The 17,482-nt window shown below is 55.5% G+C and overlaps 1 protein-coding gene across 2 annotated transcripts in view; it reads right to left on the minus strand.

The window, feature by feature from the left end:
• Nucleotides 1-16,850, minus strand: part of NHSL3 (NHS like 3) — a 33,641-nt gene extending 16,791 nt beyond the window's left edge. For both annotated transcript variants that reach the window (XR_003678842.2, XM_024125507.3), the window contains exon 1: nucleotides 16,619-16,850. Coding sequence is in view for 1 of the 2 variants with exons in the window: in XM_024125507.3 (XP_023981275.1) it covers nucleotides 16,619-16,850 (232 nt within the window). In the remaining variant the exon portion in view is untranslated. The remainder of the gene's footprint in view (nucleotides 1-16,618) is intronic.
• Between the last annotated feature and the right edge of the window lie 632 nt (nucleotides 16,851-17,482).

Here is a 17,482-nt window from a genome sequence, read left to right on the forward strand (position 1 = left end):
GATACTCTCCTGGTAACTGACCTGTGAGGCTCACAGAGCCAGGTGACTTCCCAAGCTCTGGCTGGTTCCAAAACGGGAGACTTCAAACATGCAGGACAAAGGCATGTTCAGCTTCTCCCAACCAGGGAAACTAAGGGCTGAGCTCTGCTAAGTCAGGGGTGGGGAAACATCAGCTCATCAAGGTCCCAGGCCCATAGCTTGCAGTCAGGGTCACAGCTGCAAATTCCCCAGCAGGATCCAAGGCTCTCACACTTGATAACATCTGGTTCCCCCAGCAACACCCATCCCCCCACCCCCCACCCCCAACCCGCGCCGTGGCCAGAGCCTGAGGTCCCTCTGAGCCACCCCAGGTGTAGGTCTACACACCTGTAGCTTGTTTGGGGAGAGGCTCAGCAACCCGAGTGTCGGATGGAGAGAGTGCACCTCACAAGGACACTGAGGCCCAGAGAGCGGAAGGACCTTGCCTAAGGCCACACTTGGAGTCCGTGTTCCAGGACCTTCAGCCCCAGCACAGTCCAGAGATGCAGCCTGGGACTGAGGCTCACCACGCAGCCTCTGCCTCCCCTACCTACCCAGGGGAGGAGGCTTCCCGGATCTGAGAGGACACCTTGCTCCAGGCCACGCAGAGCACACCAGGAAGCACACCTCCAAGTTCCGGAGGGGAGCTGAGATACAGACCACCAGCAGAAGTGTGCAGACCGCACCTCCAAAAAGCCTCACTGGGGCCATCCCCCACAGGCGGGCACTCTCACCACCACGTCCACAAAGCACACCCACGCCTCCCTAGTCCAAGCCCTCCCCACACCCGAGCGCCACTGCGCAGATTCACGCAGGGCCCTGATGGGTGGCTGCGTGTACACGAGGGCAGATGCATGTACCCACTGCTCTGGGGCCCCCCTGAGCCTGGAAACAGAGAGGAATAGGAAAGGGAGCCCCTGCCCCCGCCCCCCAAGGCCACGTGCACCTGTGCGCATGCGTAAGCACTGTCTTGGCAACATCTTCCACGGGGTGAGGCCTCAACCTGCCCCATTCCAGAGCAAGGGGCGGGGGCTGCGGCGCGCCCCGCAGCCAGGCCGGCCTGACTCAGGGGAGAGGAATGAAGGGGGAGGGCACAGCTGCCCAGGTGGCCTTGCTCTGGAGCCAGGATTCAGGGTGTTTGGAGGCCCCTAAGTCTCAGCCCCTCACTCTTGTACTGGTGGGCAAACCAAGGCCCAGAGGGGACTCGGGCCTTCCCATAGGAGCAGAATCCAGAGCATGCATAGATTTTATTCTCTTAGAGGCAAGACAAAAGGAAGTGAATATAACTCTCAGGCGCAGGCGCTTTACAGTTCTCAAAACACTTTCCTCTTCTACTGTCTCGAAGAAAGCGAATGAGAAACCTGAAAGATAGGTGTGAGTTCCCTTCTTACAAATGAGCACAAGGCTGGAGGGACAGTGACTTGCTCAAGGTCACCCAACCAGGGAGTGTCCGAGCCCAGAACCTGGGTCTCACTGCAAACGCCTTAGTGACCCTAAGTCTCAGGAAGTTAAGGGGTCGGCGTGGGAGGGAGGGGGCCATAGCCTCAGTCACTGCCCAAAGTGGGGGAGCTCTGCACCCCACTTCTGCACGAGGGAAATCTCCCTCCTTCCTCTTCTCAGCTCAGCCAGGGCAGAGCTGACAGGCCGGTTCTAAGGTAAATATTGGGGGTTAGGGAGCACCTGGGACAGGAAGGGGAGGATCCCATCCTACAGGCGCCTGGGGGAACGGGCAGTAACACAGGGAGGAATTAGCTACCATAATATTAGTAAATGTCATAATGAGTTTCCGGGTCAGTATCTGCTGCCGACAGTAACATAATAATCTCTTTCGGTCAGGGTACGATCCTGACTTTGCAAAGCCCTTTCCTTTGTTCCTTCAAGGCATGATTATCCTCATTTCATAGATGCCGGAGAGGCAGCCACCATGAAGCAGGAGAGAAAAAGGCTGGGAGTCGGAAGGTCTGGATTCCAGGCTTTGGACAAATGAATCAGCCTCTCAGGGCTGCAGTCTCATCTGTAAAGTGGGACTAATACCCACCTCACAGAGTGCCTGGGAAAGTTAAAGCCACACAACCAAGTGTAAACACACTGTTGTCATCAGAGGGAGCCTCTGCCTATCCAGGCGTGGGGGCCTTTTCACTTTCAACGATCATAAGCCAGCATTTACTTAGTGCCAATTGACTGAGACACACATGGTCTCACTAAATCCCCCTCACCATACAGAGGCACTCCCCTAGGGTTAGTGACTTGCCCAAGGTCACACAGCTAATAATGGCAGAATCAGGATGTGAGCCCAGCTCATACTGGCTGCTGTTCTTCCCATGCCCCTAGAGGCCTCCTCTCCCATCCACTTCTGGACCTCTCTTCAAATCTCAAGTGGAGTTGAGAACCATTATTATGATAAGGTCTGATAAGGGACACTTAACATCAGCTTCCTATCAGCTCCCCAGTGACCTAGCCCTATCTGGCAGCCCTAACCACGCCCTGTTTGGAAGGAAAGGGAATTTGGAGCCCACACCAGATATTCCACTGCACTGGGAGTCAGAGGTCCTAGGCCTGAGCTCTCACTGCCCCTCAGTTGAAGCATGATCCTGAATCAGGCACTGCCTTCTTCTGGGCCTCAGTTTCTTCATCTATGAGGTGGGACAGTTGGGGAGATGATCTCTAAGGAGCCCTTGGCATGTATGACTCTGCCGCTAGAAGGAGGGGAGTGGTCCCTCACTTTGGGTCAGGACCTGGGGCAGCAAGGGGGTTCAGCTTATCTCAGATCCCTCAGACCAGAGAGGGCTGCGCCAGCCCCTTATCTGGAAGCCCAGGGCTCCCACAAGCAAGTCTAGACATACAGCTGGTCACAAGTCTCCCCACCCCAGGAAAGGAGAGGAAACAGGAAGAAAGGGGGCAAGGGAGGTAACAGGAGCAGGTCTTCTCCCAGGTGCGGCCACTGGTGCTCTAGGTCCAGAGGCAGGGTGGAGTCTGACTCCACCAATGACTTAGTCCCTTCCCTCAATCTCATCTGCAAAGTGGGAACAATAAACCCCATCAAGAGGAGGGCCATGTGTGTAAGCCTGACAGTATAATGCATGGGAACAGGAAGAGGACAGAGTGCTGGGGGTGCTCCTTGAGCTCCCAATTCACAACCTCCACCAATCCTCCATACCTCCCAGAACCAAGTGTCCAGATGGCCTGGGGCTGGGAGGGTTGAGTTGGATTCCTGAGAACCAAGGCCAAACAATCCCAGCAGGTTTCAATGTCTTTGCAGCAGTGAGGAGGCCTCTCCCTATTCACCCTCACCCTTCTCTATGGTCCAAGGGCATTTGTAACATGGGACCAACCCTTCCTTGAAACTCAGTTTCCCCTCCCACTGCCCACCAGCTCCCTCTCTGAGCTCTTGGCGGCTTCAATGCTTAGTCCTCAACCCCTGCCCTTCCTCCACAGTGCTTCCTCCACCTGTGCACCATACGGAGTCCAAATCCCCCAGGGCCTCAGGCTTACTTCACCCGGAGGACATTCAGGCCCCTCCCTCATAAGAGGGTATCAATCTACACCTAAAATAATTAAGAGCCCAGGCTTTGGAATCTGACAGGCTTGGGTTTGAATCCCTGTTCAGCAATCTCCTTGCTGAGTAGCCTTGGACAAGTGACTTAACTTCTCTGAGATCCAGCTTTCTCATCTGTAAAATGGGAAGAATAGCTTACAGCTTGTTAAGACCGTTGGAGGACAAATGAATTAATCAAGGTAAAGGGTTTAGCATAGCATTTAGCTCTGCTGCCACCCCCAGCCAAGCAGCCTCATGCATAGAGCCTTCACAGCACTCTCTGGCCCATACTCTCAACATCTGATTAATCCCAGGTCCTTCCTATCACTTCTGCCACCTCCTCCACAGTGTCTCTGCAGCTGCCACTCCTCTCCACTCCCACAGCCCTCAACCTGTCCCCAGCCCTCACTTCATCAAGCTCTCCCCTGGATTACTGCAACAGCCTCCAGACTGTTCTATGAGCTTCCACTCTCACCACCCCACCCCCCAACCTGTCCTGCCTGCACCTGCCATCTTCCTAACATACCACTTTCATAGGCTCCTCACTTGCTCAAACACCTTCACTGGCTCCCTCTGGCCTGTAGACTCCAGCCCTCTCTGCTTGCCTTGCGTTCTTTCCCCCATCCTTTCACAGACTAATCAAAGGAGTAAGTACTCAAGCCCCAGTCCCATACCTGGACCTCTGTCAGCAGAGGCTGAAGCCAGGGAAGCCTTAGAATCCTCAGCACAAGTAAAAACAAAGAGATTGAAGTTTACATTCACTTTTTCTCCTCCCAGTCACAAGGAAGAAACCTCAACTACTTTGCTTTCCAGCCTCCACACTCAGTCTCAACCCCATGCCTTTGCTCACGACCATACCCCAGAGCTGAAATGCATCCCTGGTCAGGTTCTCTTGTCTAATCAACAATTCAGGACTAATTCCAACCCTACAGTTACTTCTTTAATACCAGCTCCCCAGTTTTCTAAAACTGACTGCAACCCAAAAGTCTTTTAACATATAGCCTAGAATATTCCTTAGCCCCCACGCTTTCTTCTGTGTTGCCTTGACATTGCTTTCTGGGTTTTTAGGAACACTTTAAAGCCTGGTTGACCCTTGACTTGCAGCAGGAACTGGAAGAGCACAAGAGATGCTAGAAGCCCCAGGCCTCTTCTGTAAGGGCTGGCAGGCAGAAGATTATAAACACAGCCCTCTTAATCTCTCTCTCCCCCACCACAAATGGTCACAAGTCTGGATCCACAGTTGGTTCTCAGGAAACCATCAGATTAGAGTGGCCATAGAGGGCAGATGAAGATTCCCCAGCCCCAGCCCCACCCCCTTGGTGCCAAGAGGAGAGACAGGTGGGCACAGCCCAGATTTCAGGATTACTGGGACAGGGAGACTACTGGAAGGTCCAGGAGTCTCTCATCAACACAGCTTCTGAGGAACCTCAGAGAGCCTACCAAAATTTAATTACTCCTTTTCCTAATAATCATGATTATTCTTCAGACCACTGCAGGCAATGACCTTGGACAAGCCCACCTTCTCTCTCAGTCTCTTTCACGACAAAATAGCCAACCAGAACTGTAAGGGTCCCAAGAAGTCACCTAAGCTAAGCTGCCCTAATTTCACAGACAGGCCTCCCTCTAGGAGCCAGGGAGGTCCAGAGAAGTGAAAGCAATCTGCTCAAGGTCACAGAGCCCATACCAGAGCCACACTGAGAACCCAGACACCCTAAATCCCAGCCTAGGCCCTTTCTATTGCCCCCTGCATGGAAGGATGAGATCATCAGGCTCAATTCAGAACCTCTAGGAATGTAGGCCATCCTGGGAAGTCATGGGTGGATTCTCCCACCACAGGAGGGAGGCCCCCCAAGCCACCTTCTCCGGGATTTTCTCATTCCCCAAAACCAGCAGATACCCGACTCTGTTGGAGACCCCTTATCTTTGCGGGGTGGGGGGGTGGATCACCACCCTGCCCCTACCCCATGTCTGGATTCACCAGGTGGAGGAACTAGGCACTCTAGACAGCCCTTCCTCCAACACCCCTTGGGACCCGGGGATACCCTGAACCGCCACACCCACTGGGGGGAACCAGGAATCCTGGCTCCCAGCCTTGGGGTTGGAGGCCTTCCCAATTCTGCCCCCTCCCCCCGACTTGGAGGATGGAATGTGACCCGCGGACAGATCCCGCAGCACGCCGGGAAGGGCTGCGTTCCAGCTCGGTGGTTGCACTGAAAGGGGGAGATGCGGCAGCGACCATGGGGACCGCGGGTGGGGGGGGGGGGGAAGGGGGACAGAGAGAGGCAGCGGCGGTGCGGATGGGGGTGGGGAGGGAGCCCAGAGAACCAGTCCGACTCCCGATCAAGCCAGATGGAGGCGGCTCGAGTCTCCAGCCCCTGGTTTCCTGCTTCTCCCCGCCACCTTTGTCTCCCCTTCCTCCTGCAAACTTTCAGCCTGTGCGGGCTAAAGCCTGGGAAACAAATGTGCGTGCGTGCGTGTGTGTGTGTGTGTGTGTGTGTGTGTGTATGTATAAGTGCTTTAGGGTCTGGCTGGTTGTGCAGTTTCGAACCTGTGTGTACATACGTGTGCCTAAGACGTTGGGCAACTGTACCTACATGAATGTGTCTGAATCTGCGACTGTGGTGGTGTTCGTGTGGCTGGGTAAACCGTATACATAGGTATATGTACCTGTATCTCACGATCTGTGCCTCCCACAGCGATCGTGTGGGTGTGAATGTGTATGTGATTTTGTGTCTGCATGTCCGTACATCAGAGTGGGTGTTGTGTATGTGACTGTAAATTGTGAACATGTACATGTGCCCGCCCGCGGGTATTCGTGCGTACATGTGTCTCTGTCTGCATGTGAGGGGTGGGGTCTGTGCGGGGGATTCCCGGCCCCCCAAACTCACACCCAACAAGCCCCAGGAGGGGGCAGCAGCGGCGGCGGCGGCTGCGGCAGGAAGACCCTCCTCCCCGCCTGCCCCGCCCCCACCCCCAGCCCCTACCTGCCGGCCGCTTCGCCGACCGCCCGAACCGCCAGAAGCTGCGGGCCCGGGGGCCGCTTGGGGCCTTCCTCTTGTGGTGTGAGTTGCCCATGGTGGGCGCGGGAGCCGGCGCGGGAACCCTAGCGCAGCCCTACCAGCCCGGCAGCCGGGCCCGCAGCCACAGGAGGGAGGCAGAGAGAAGCGCGGGCGGCCACCGCAGGCGCCCCCAGCCCCAGCTCGGCCACGCCCCCGGGCTCTGCGGCCAATGGCCGGGGTGAGGGAGGGGCCGGCAGGGGCGGGGCCTGGCGCACATCCCGTAGGCTCCACCCCTCTGAGGACCTGGGAGACCTGCTGAGCCGCCCCGCCCAGTGCTCTGGGAAAGGCCGGGCCTGTCCAGGTGGGGCCGACGGATCACTCGCTCTCCCAGGCAAGGGGCTGCCTCTGAGGACTGCAGTGGAACCAAGAGAACTAGGGGCCCAGGCTCCAGACAGGCGGGGTCTGGAGCCTTGCTGCTGCTAGGGCCCACCAACCACCACCCCGTGAGTGTCACGTGTCTGTGTATCTCCTGTCTCTGCTTGTTTGTACAAATACATCTACCTGACTGTACTTCTGTAGTAATGGCGTTCAAAATAACAATAGAATCCTTTTATATAGCGCTTCCTATGTGCCAGGCACTGTGATAACTGCTTTCATGCATTACTTCATTTCATCCACAAAACAATTCTGTAAGGTAGGTACTTTTATCATCTCCATTTTACAGATGGGAAAATTGAGGTTCCATGAAGCCTACTGATTAGCCCAAAGTCAAACAGCATTAAGCTACAGAGCCAGTACTCAAACCTAGACTGAGTCCAATACCCACTGCTCCAGGCTACCTACCCCACCACTTTATGTGTGCCTCTCCATGACCTTGAAGGAGGGCATGTAATTGGGCATTTGTATTTGCGTTCTTGAATGTGGCTGTGTAGTTGTGCATCTGTGACCCTGAACATGTGGCTTCCTCTCTGTGTCATCGCCTGTGTGTGACTGCATGCCTGTATCCATATAATCGAGTCTGTTTACATAGGTTTGGAGGTGTGCTTTTGTGTATTTGCCCATATAATTGTGACTCCCTCAAGCTGGCTGAATATCACTGCTTTTTGTGTATCTGACTGTGTAACAGTCTGCTTGAGTGCATGTAAGTGCATGTAAGTGAAAATGTTTGTCTATAAGACTGTAATTGCATGTGCTTTTCTGTGTCAATATGACTGTGCAATTGTCTGCTGATATACCCATATCTATCTACCTTTGGGGGGGTGGGGTATGTGTAAGTAATGGAGCATATAGGTAAACATACATGGAAGCACATGTCTGTGTGCATCTAACCCTAACTCCCTCTCATCTCCCGTTAAATAAGTCTTTGTTTTTCAAAGCCCAGGCCAAGGTTCACCTCTTCTGAAAGCCTTCCAGGTTGCCCAAGGCCCCCACATCTTTATGTTCTCACAAGTGCCCTGTGTCCAGGGACCTGCCCAGGACCCCACATACTGGGCAAGGACTCTCCTTTACGATCACTCTGCCATCTCTCCAACCAGGGGCAGCATGGTATAGACAGAGAAAGAGCACTGGGCTGGAAGTCCACGGCCCTCAGTTCTAATCCCCTTTCTGCCACCGGGGCAAGACCCTCCACTACACCACTCTGCCTCTTATGCCCAGTGGCTCCAAGACACCCTGTTCCCTCCCTGCAAAATGGGAGAGTTAAAGCTGAACCACACCCTCCCTGAGGCCCATCTCTTGCTAAGAGACTGAGGTTGACAACAGTGCAGTCCCTGAGGGGCTGGTATTTTATTCATCCACCCAGAAAATACTTGTTGCGCATACACTGTATACCACGCTGTGTGCAGCAGGCTCCCTGCCTTGCACAGAGAAGAGGGTCCTAGTGGCAGAGCTGGATGAGACCTCAGAGATCTGCTGGCCCAATTCCCTTAATTTACAGGTGGGGAACCTGAGGTCCATAAAGGGGAAAGGTGGTATGGGGGGGCAGAGAGAACACTCAAGGGTAAAGTCCAGATCCCTCGGCATGCATTCAGTGAGGACAGGCATGCAAAGAGCTTAGAAGGATGTCTGGATTGTAGCAGGTACCTTGGCCTTCACAGGAGACCTTGCAGGAGCTGCCCCGGCTCACCAGTTCAGCCTCATCTCTGACCACACCCCTCTCATTCTCAGAGCTCCAGCCACATACAACTGCTTGCTGCTCCCCAGTGCACGCCTACAGGCCTCACACATGCTCCTTCCTCTTCCACCTCTGCCTGTCCTCAAGGCCCTGCTAGACAGTGTCCTCCTCCATGTCTTCCTTGAGCCCCCTCCTCCCCCAGCCCAGTTCTTGGGGCTCCCACAGGCATTAATGCTGTCCGCTGATATAGTACTGATCACACCTCAGGGCTCCCCGGCACCCTGTGTAACACCAACCCAGCACTCGTCTCAAGGCAACAGTTTGCTTTGGTATCTCCCTTTCCAACCAGAAAACAAGTTCCTCAAGGACACTGATCCTCTCACTCCTCCTAGTAGCCCCAGGCTCAGCACAGTGTCTGGCACACAGTAGGTATCCCTACATGTTGAACAGAAACTGGCAGAGGTGGTGATGATGGCACCTTGAGCAGTAATGGAGGTGAAGAGGCACAGGCAGGAGAATCCAAGGCACTCTCCCAGTCTTACCTTCTTTCACTACAAAGGCTATGCTTGCTCCCAGATCCAGGAGGAAGAGTACTACCAATGAGTCAAGTGCATGGGAGAGCCTGGGAGAGCCTGGAATAGGACTGGTGGGAAGAAGTAGGTGGTACGGTATGCATATGGACCAGAACTCCTGGAACCACAAGGCAGGGCTTGAGTGTCTCGTGACCCTCCTGGAGGATAGTATTAAAGGCCTCAGCTGGCTAGGGGATTGGAGGAGAGGGTATCCTAAAGCAGGCAGGAGGTCCCACTTGGACCAGACCACACCAGCAGCCTCCTGGGAAGCATGCACTTTGCCAGAAGATTCAGGGTTTAAACCCTTGGCAGGCTGAGCTGTCTCCATCTCCCCTCCATGCCAGCACAGAGCACCCTGTGAGTGCAGCTGACAGCTTTTGGTGAACCGGCCCCCAGGACAGCGGAACACTAGAGCACAGAGTCCTGGGGAGTACAGTCATGGGGGAGGTGGACAACGAGGTCATCCCTCCTGCCCAAGGAAGCTGCTTCCACCCACTTCTTCCCCCAAGTCAGCCACAGGACTGGAGGTGGCCATCCATGGGTTCTCCAGATGGGAGGCAGAGGTGTGTATACCTGCTCTCCCCACCCGGCCACATTCACTGAGGCCTAAACAATATACAATGCCTCCTCTCATTAGTTTTCTTCAGCATGTGACAGGCCAGGAGCAGCTGAGACAGCTTTGAGGGTTTGGGGAGAGGGGAATTTCCGAGGGGCGGGCGGGGGAGGGGAGGCGCTCCCCCTGCCCTCTGCAGACAACAGATTAGAGATTTTTCTGGCAACAGGGTATAGCTGCCCCAGAGCAGCAGACCTCGCTGGCAGCCCTGCTTCAGGGGCAGGAAAGGGAGAGTGGTGGGGGGAGGGCCCCCCAGCCTGAAGGGGATTTCCAGGAGAACCTGGGCCCTGTGCCACCGGTGGGGATCCAGGGCCTCCGTGAGGACAGAGGGGGAGAGGCAGCTGGACCGGGCCCCTGAAGGTGTCAGAGGTAAGGGAGGGGATGGATGAGGCCGTCTTGGCCTCGGCTTCCTGCTCCTCTCATCCCACCCCTGGTCAAGGCCCCTTTCTGGGATGGGATTTTCCATTTGAAGTCAGAACAAAGGAGTGGGGAAGCTGAGGTCAGCCTGGTGGGTGTGGGCTCCTGTTCCGCCTCCAACACTGGTTGGCTGTATGACCTTGAGCAAGTCACTTCCTCCTCTGGGCCTCAGTTGCCCATCTGTATGTACCATGAGGGCTCCCTGTGACATCTCAGGCTATCAGCTCTGAGCGCTCAGGATCTGGAGATACCCATGCTCTGTCTGGGGGCCCATATGAGATTACCCACCTATCACCCAAAGCCACTTAGTGCCAGGCCCTGTGTTGGGCAGGGCAGAGGGAAAAGACAGTCAGCCCAGGGCCTGCCCTCAGGATGTTCAGAACAGTGAGGTATGGTGATGCCTGTGCCCAGGACAGCCAGCTGGTCCCAACCCCCAGCAGGAGCCTTGCCTGGTTCCAGCTCTGCAAATCCCTCAACCCCAGCTTCCCCACATTCTTCCATTTTAGCTCGCGTCACCTCTTGGGGAAGCCGTCTTTGATCTCCCCCTGGGATCACTCTGTTCCCTCCTTAGTCACACTTCTTGACCCTTAATGACTTGTTCAATGTCTACTAACCCCCTCAAACTGTGAGGTTCACAAGGACTGGGACCTTGTCTTTCATTCATCCTCAGGACAGAGTCTGGCACATAGTAGGTACTTATTACCTAATATTAAATACTTAATAAGTATTTGTGAAATAAATTAGTGAGACCCCCCCCCTCTCCCATCTGGACCCAAGGCAGACAGTGCTCATCACTTCAGAAGGGCTTGGAGAAGGTGGACCCAGACTCCTTTATGGAAACCACTCCCCCACTGATGTATCCCACAGCAGAGGGAGCCCTGCCCATATCACATCAGTCAAGGCCCCAGGCTAAGGACACTGCGATGCCCCTCACCAAAAAGAAGGTGATCAGAAAAGCATATCCTGGGACTTCCCTGGTGGTCCAGTGGTTAAGAATCCACCTTCCGGGCTTCCCTGGTGGCGCAGTGGTTAAGAATCTGCCTGCCAACGCAGGAGACACAGGTTCGAGCCCTGGTCCGGGAAGATCCCACATGCCGCCGCGGAGCAACGAAGCCTGTGCACCACAACTACTGAGCCTGCGCTCGAGAGCCCACAAGCCACAACTACTGAAGCCCGCACGCCTAGACACCATGCTCTGCGACAAGATAAGCCACTGCAATGAGAAGCCTGCACGCCACAAGAGTAGCCCCTGCTTGCCGCAACTAGAGAAAGCCTGAGCGCAGCAACTAAGACCCAGTGCAGCCAAAAAAAAAAAAAAAAAAAAAAAAAAAGAATCCCCCTTCCAATGCAAGGGACAAGGGTTCAATCCCTGGTCGTGGAACTAAAATCCCACAGGCCGCAGGGCAACTAAGCCCACACACTGCAACTACTGAGCCCGTGTGCTCTAGAGGCCCGTGCGCCAACTAGAGAAGCCCGCGCGCCCGCATGCCACAGCTAAGATCCGACACAGCCAAATAAATAAACGAATAAATAAATATTAAAAAAAGAAAGGAAAGCATATGCTGTTCAACTCCAAATCTCTTGAGCTCCCTGCTCTAGAGTCTGGGGGCAATAATTTCCCCAGGAGTATCACAGAGATGATGACACTGGACCAGGCCTTGAGGATGAATAGAAGTACTGGATAGAAAAGGGAAGGGAAACACATACTAGGTGGGGAACAGCACATGCAATGGCACAGAATGTGGAAATACATGGAGTGTTTATTGAAAGACAAACAGATACCACCCGGACCTCAGAGAGGCAAAGTGACCACTAACCAAAGTGCCTTTGGGTCCTCACTTTGCTTTAGAGCTACACAGGCCCCTTCCTCAGCAGGGAGAGTTGGTATTATTCACCCTGCATCCTCACCCACCTTCCTATGACATCCAGACCACTGGGTCCCGATGTCATGTCCATCTGACTGGCCAAAGGCAGGCTCTCCTTCCCTGAACATAGCTCCCACCCGCGAGTCCCCCTTCCAGCTTGCTCCTCCAGACCACTCTCAAATTCACAGAATTCTAGAATGAGAAAGGGCCACTAATGGTCAGAGGTCATTAAACCCCATCTTTATTAAGACAGACAGTGTCTTGCCAAGAATGGGGCAGGACTTGGCAAAGCAGAACTCCAATGCAGGATTCTCTCCATAACCCCATGCCCAGCACAGCTCTCCCTGAGTGAGTGGCCAACGTTCATGGGGTTAAATCTGCTGAGCCTGGCAGGGTAGCTCCTAAATTCTCACTATCAGTATCGGAGCCATCCCCAGCGCCCACTCCCCAGCCACTGCCCACTGCCTGAGAGAAACCTTTGGGAGGGCTGTATACTCCTTTCCCCATAGTTGATCCTAAGCTCTACAGCAGTTACTCCCCTCGAGTCAGAAACACATCCAACCTCATGTTATCTTGTTTGGAGAGTATGGCCTCTGGAGACAGATTGAGTGGCTCTGTCAGTGCTACACTATGTTCATCATGTCCATGCAAGTAAGAACCTTGCCCGTCTTGTCCCAAATATTTGCATTACCCTGGCCAGTACCTGACACTATATAGTAAGGAATATGTCTTTTTCAAATGAATGAAGCTGAATGACCTTGACCAACTTACTTTCACCCTCTGGGCCTATTTTCTCACCTATAAATGGTTGTAACTGACCACCTCCCAGGTTGTTGAGGACAACAAGGGAAAACATTCATGAAAATGCCTGGCCAGGGTCTGGCACATAGCAGCCTTCATGTTCCCCTTCAGATTAGCCAACACCCTGCCCTCCTTCCACACTCTGCTCACCTCCTCCAGGAAGCCTCCCACGATTATCTGCCAGGCTCCAGTCCTGGCGTCCGTCCCAGAAACACTTCCTCCCCACACACTTGTCTAGAGTCCACATGATTTCTGAAAAATATAGATTCCTGCTTGTTTGTTTGTTTGTTACTCTTTCTGTGCCTGAGTCCTCCGCTGGACAAAGGTAAGACTCCACCTTCTGTGGATCCCCGCTCAATAATCATCATCATCACGGGTATCTGAGGTGTAACCAATGAGTTGTTTTCCAAACATGAATCAGGATAAACTTAGCTAATGCTCAAGTCCTCAGCATCACAACAGCAGCAACCGGCTGACATCTGGACCATACTCCACAATTCACAATGCACTTGCATGTCTGTTTTCTAATTTGATCCTTGAAACACTCCTGTAAAGCCAGGATTTGTTATCTCTATTTTACAGATAGCAGAACTGAGGCTTGGAGGGGTTAATAACCTGCCGGTGTCACATGGCCCGAGAGGGGCAGACCAGGGCCCAGGACGGAGTTGTCCTGTCAGCTTCAAAGCCCATTCCTTCCAGACTGGGTCCTTACAACTCAGGTGAATAAACTCACAAACACAATAACAGCGACCCCTGGGCTTCCCTGGTGGCGCAGTGGTTGAGAATCCACCTGCCGATGCAGGGGACAGGGGTTCGTGCCCCGGTCCGGGAAGATCCCACATGCCGCGGAGCGGCTGGGCCCGTGAGCCATGACCGCTGAGCCTGCACGTCGGGAGCCTGTCCTGCTCCACAACGGGAGAGGCCACAACAGTGAGAGGCCCGCGTACCATAACAGCGACCCCTTACATTTCTATGGTGACTTCACTTTCAAATAATTTTCACATACTCTTTTGTGAGAATCTTGGAAAGCTCACAGACCCATCAAGGATATGTCCAGCCAGAAGGTTACCCCAGTGAGAAGGTACCCTCTCTTCAAGAGACAGTAATGGAAACAGTGAGGCCACAGAGAAGTTACTTGTCCAGTGTCACAGGGCTTGCTAACTGCTGGGCCAGGATGTGAACTCTCATTAATTTGCCTGACTCTGATACTCTTCCTACTCTATCAAGTTCCCTCACTTTTCTCTGGGCCTCTTCCCATCTGTACAATGGGTTGGATGAGAAGATCTTTAAGCCTTACCCCCTGGTCTATGTCCTTGGGAGAATCATGAAAGCAGGACCAGTTTTGGAGTCAGATGATTTGAGTTCAAATCCCAGGTGGGCAAATCAATCACTCACTGTCCCTGAGCCTCAGTTTTTCCATCTGCAAATGGTCGTAAATGATAATGGAGGTAATGGATGCGGGGCGGGGATGGGTGGGGCGGGTTCTGGCACATTCAGAATAATAAATAAATGTCAGATTTCCTCTCTTTCCCTTCTAAGTCTGTGCAGGGCAGTGCGGGGAACACGGGGGTTCTGGAAAAGAGAGGCTCAAAATCTATCCCAAGCTCAATTTTCCCTTTTATAGTAAGAGACACAGATTAAAGAAGCCAAGACCTGCATCTATGGGTCTTTGGCTCAGCAACTGGGAGCAGGGAGATAATGACCTCCCTAGCAAAGGCCCCTGACCTCCCAGGAATTTTCTGTGTGTGCTTCCTCCCCATCTCCCGCAATCTTCATTCTAAACATTTTCCCCAGAAAAGAGTTAAGCCTTCTTTGGGCTTCCCCTTCCTGACCAGCGGTGCCAGTGGAGATTAGAGAGATTGGATTTATTTCCCTCAATAAACAGAAAAGAGGTTTGGCCAGGCAGGTGACAAGGAAACAATTGGAATAATAGGAGGTTGGAGCAAAAGGAAGCAGGACTTCCTCCAGACATACCTGCGGCCACCCCCAGACCTGGGGAAACAACAGGCAGGGAGGTGTTGCCCATGCACGTGGTCCCAAATCAGGTCGACCTGCTGCCCAGAAAGCCCAGTGCTACCCAATACCAAACACAAGGCAGGGGGAGGCCTGCCACTGACCCAATGACCCTTAACCCAGGCTGTCAGAGCAGGGACCTACGGAGTCAGCTTTTCCAGCCCCTGCCCCCAGGCTGATCTCCCAGGGGAAAAGTGTCCACTGCCCTGGGGTACACCACTAGCCTTCTATCTCTAATCCGGACAGTCTGACCACAATCCATCCTGCTGCAATTCTGACCCATGCCCCCTTGAGTGTGATAGGGATGACTTCAGACTGAATCCCAGTGGGGCAGCCCTGGGACAGACTTAATGTATTGTGGGGACTGCAGAGCCCTTGGAAACACCCCTCATGCAAACCTTCCCATGGGGCCTGGCCCAGTCATCTCAGCCCCAGCACCCAACTTCTGTTTGTGGCTGGGCTGCAGGGGAGCAGGGCCCATATCCAAAAGGAATATCAGGCCGGATGCAATCACACAAGAGGCCTTTCACCCTCTTCCTGACCCCTAAAGTGTTCCATCTAATTATCCTCCAGAGGAGGTGGTTAAAGGACACTGGGCGGGTAAACACAGGCGGAATGGGATGGGCCTGCACACACCGCCATTTCCTCACCTCTAGCACTGCAGCAGGAGCACAGGAAAGGTAGACTTCCTAGGACGGCTGGCCCCAAGGGAGTCCCACCCTCTTGCAGAGACTCATGCCCTCCGCCTCAATCAGGAGACAGAAACAGAGAGGAAGATGAGGGAAGAACAAAGCAAGCGGCCAAAAGAAAAGTGATTCCAGTAGGGATGGGCCAGATGAGCCACCCCTCCCCTCAGGCTGCCCATCCATCAGGCCAGAGGAAGCCTAGAGGCAGGAAATTAGCTGTAGTACTTCAAGTACCCACCGCTGCCCCAGGTACAGCCTCTCCATTAACTTGGGCCTGTTTCCCCCATCTGCAAGCACACTTCCAACACAGGACCGTTTCTACCACGGCGGGGGGAAGGAGTGGTGGGTGGGGCAGTTGGCTCAGATCCTGAGCTCACCACCCCAGGAGGTGGATGTTTGCGGTTTGGCCCAGGTGAGTGGCGAGGGGGGCCAGGTAGGAAAAGCTAACACTGCGAAGAACCTAAAGCATGTTATGCTCCGTGCTGGGTCCTCTGTGGGGCTGGAAACCCAGATCCACCTCGACGGCTGAAACACCTTTTGAGTGCAGTTGGCTTTCCAGACCCAGAGGGACCCCCGCCACCAGAGATGCAAGGCCACGTGCCTCTCCCATTGGCCCCAGGCCAGAGTCAAGACTCTGACCCCCTGACTCAGCAGCAGAGGGCAGAACCTGAGTGAGCCTGGGGGAAGGGGACACCGCCTCACCGTCCCAAGAGCCGGGCGGCCAGCACTTCCTGCTTAAGCCAGGGGAATCCTGCCCCCTTCGGGGGGTCCTCTCCATCTCGAGCGGGGCAGGGTTGAGTCTGGGAAATTCTGGGGGCGGGGCGGGCCAGACTTGGGGTACTCGGACTAAGCCCCGGGCTCTTCGCTCCCCAAGCAACGGCGCCTAGGGAGTCACCACCTCCGACACGCCGCGGACCCCCAGAGGAGCCACCCAGGCCGCACCCTCGGCGCCGCCCGGCGCCTGCCCAGGTGCCCGGCCGCCTTACCTCGGCCTTTACCCTTGGCCTTCCTGGCCTTGTCGTCCGCCTTCTTGGCCCGTGGGGCGGCCGGTTCGGCGCCCTCGGTCCCTGCCGCCTTCTTGCGCCGCTTGCCCCGCAGCCAGCTGAAGGCGCGGCGGAGGCCGGACACGCCGGAGCGAGACTTCTTCTTGCGCGGGGGGCCGCCCGGGCCCCCCGGCTCTTCGGCCGCAGGTGCGGCGGGGGGCGCGCGGGCCGCCATGGCTCGGCCGGGGGACCTGGCGCGAGGGTCAGGCCCCCTGCGGCGGGGCGCCCATGGGCCGGGGGCGGGCGGGCGGGCAGGCGGCCGCCGCGCGGAGAAGCGCCCGCAGAAAAGTTTGGGCGGCGGAGGCAGAGCGGGCGAGGAGCGGCGCGGGCGGCGGGAGCGGCGCGGGAGGGGCCGCGGGGCGGCGGGCGGGGCGCGGAGGCCGGGCGGGAGGGACGGATCCGGGAGGGAGCGGCCGCGGGGCGGGGGCGGTGCTGCCTGCGGCCCCTCCCCGCCTCCTCCGGCCCTCCGGCCCCGGCCCGGGAGGTCCGGGGCTGGGGGAAGGCGAGGTCCGGGGCCGAGGCAGGGTGGTCCCGCACCCCCAAGCCGCGCCTGCGGGCTGGGGCCGAGAGGGCGGGGTCGCGGGGCGGGGCGGGTCCGGGAGGGGGCGGTACCGAGGTTCCGTCCCTGCGGGGGCACTGAGGCGAGCTGGGTTCGAACACAGAAGTACGGGGTAGGGGATGGGGGTGCGCAGGGAAAGGGGGGGAGAGAGATGTTGGGGTGGGACCCTAAGAGAACCTGGTGCCCTGAGTTTGGTCCGAGACGAGATGGGGGATTCTGGAATTCTTCTGCAATAAGGGAATTCTGAG

Source organism: Physeter macrocephalus, chromosome 3 (genome assembly GCF_002837175.3).
Source record: "Physeter macrocephalus isolate SW-GA chromosome 3, ASM283717v5, whole genome shotgun sequence".
NCBI lineage: Eukaryota > Metazoa > Chordata > Mammalia > Artiodactyla > Physeteridae > Physeter > Physeter macrocephalus.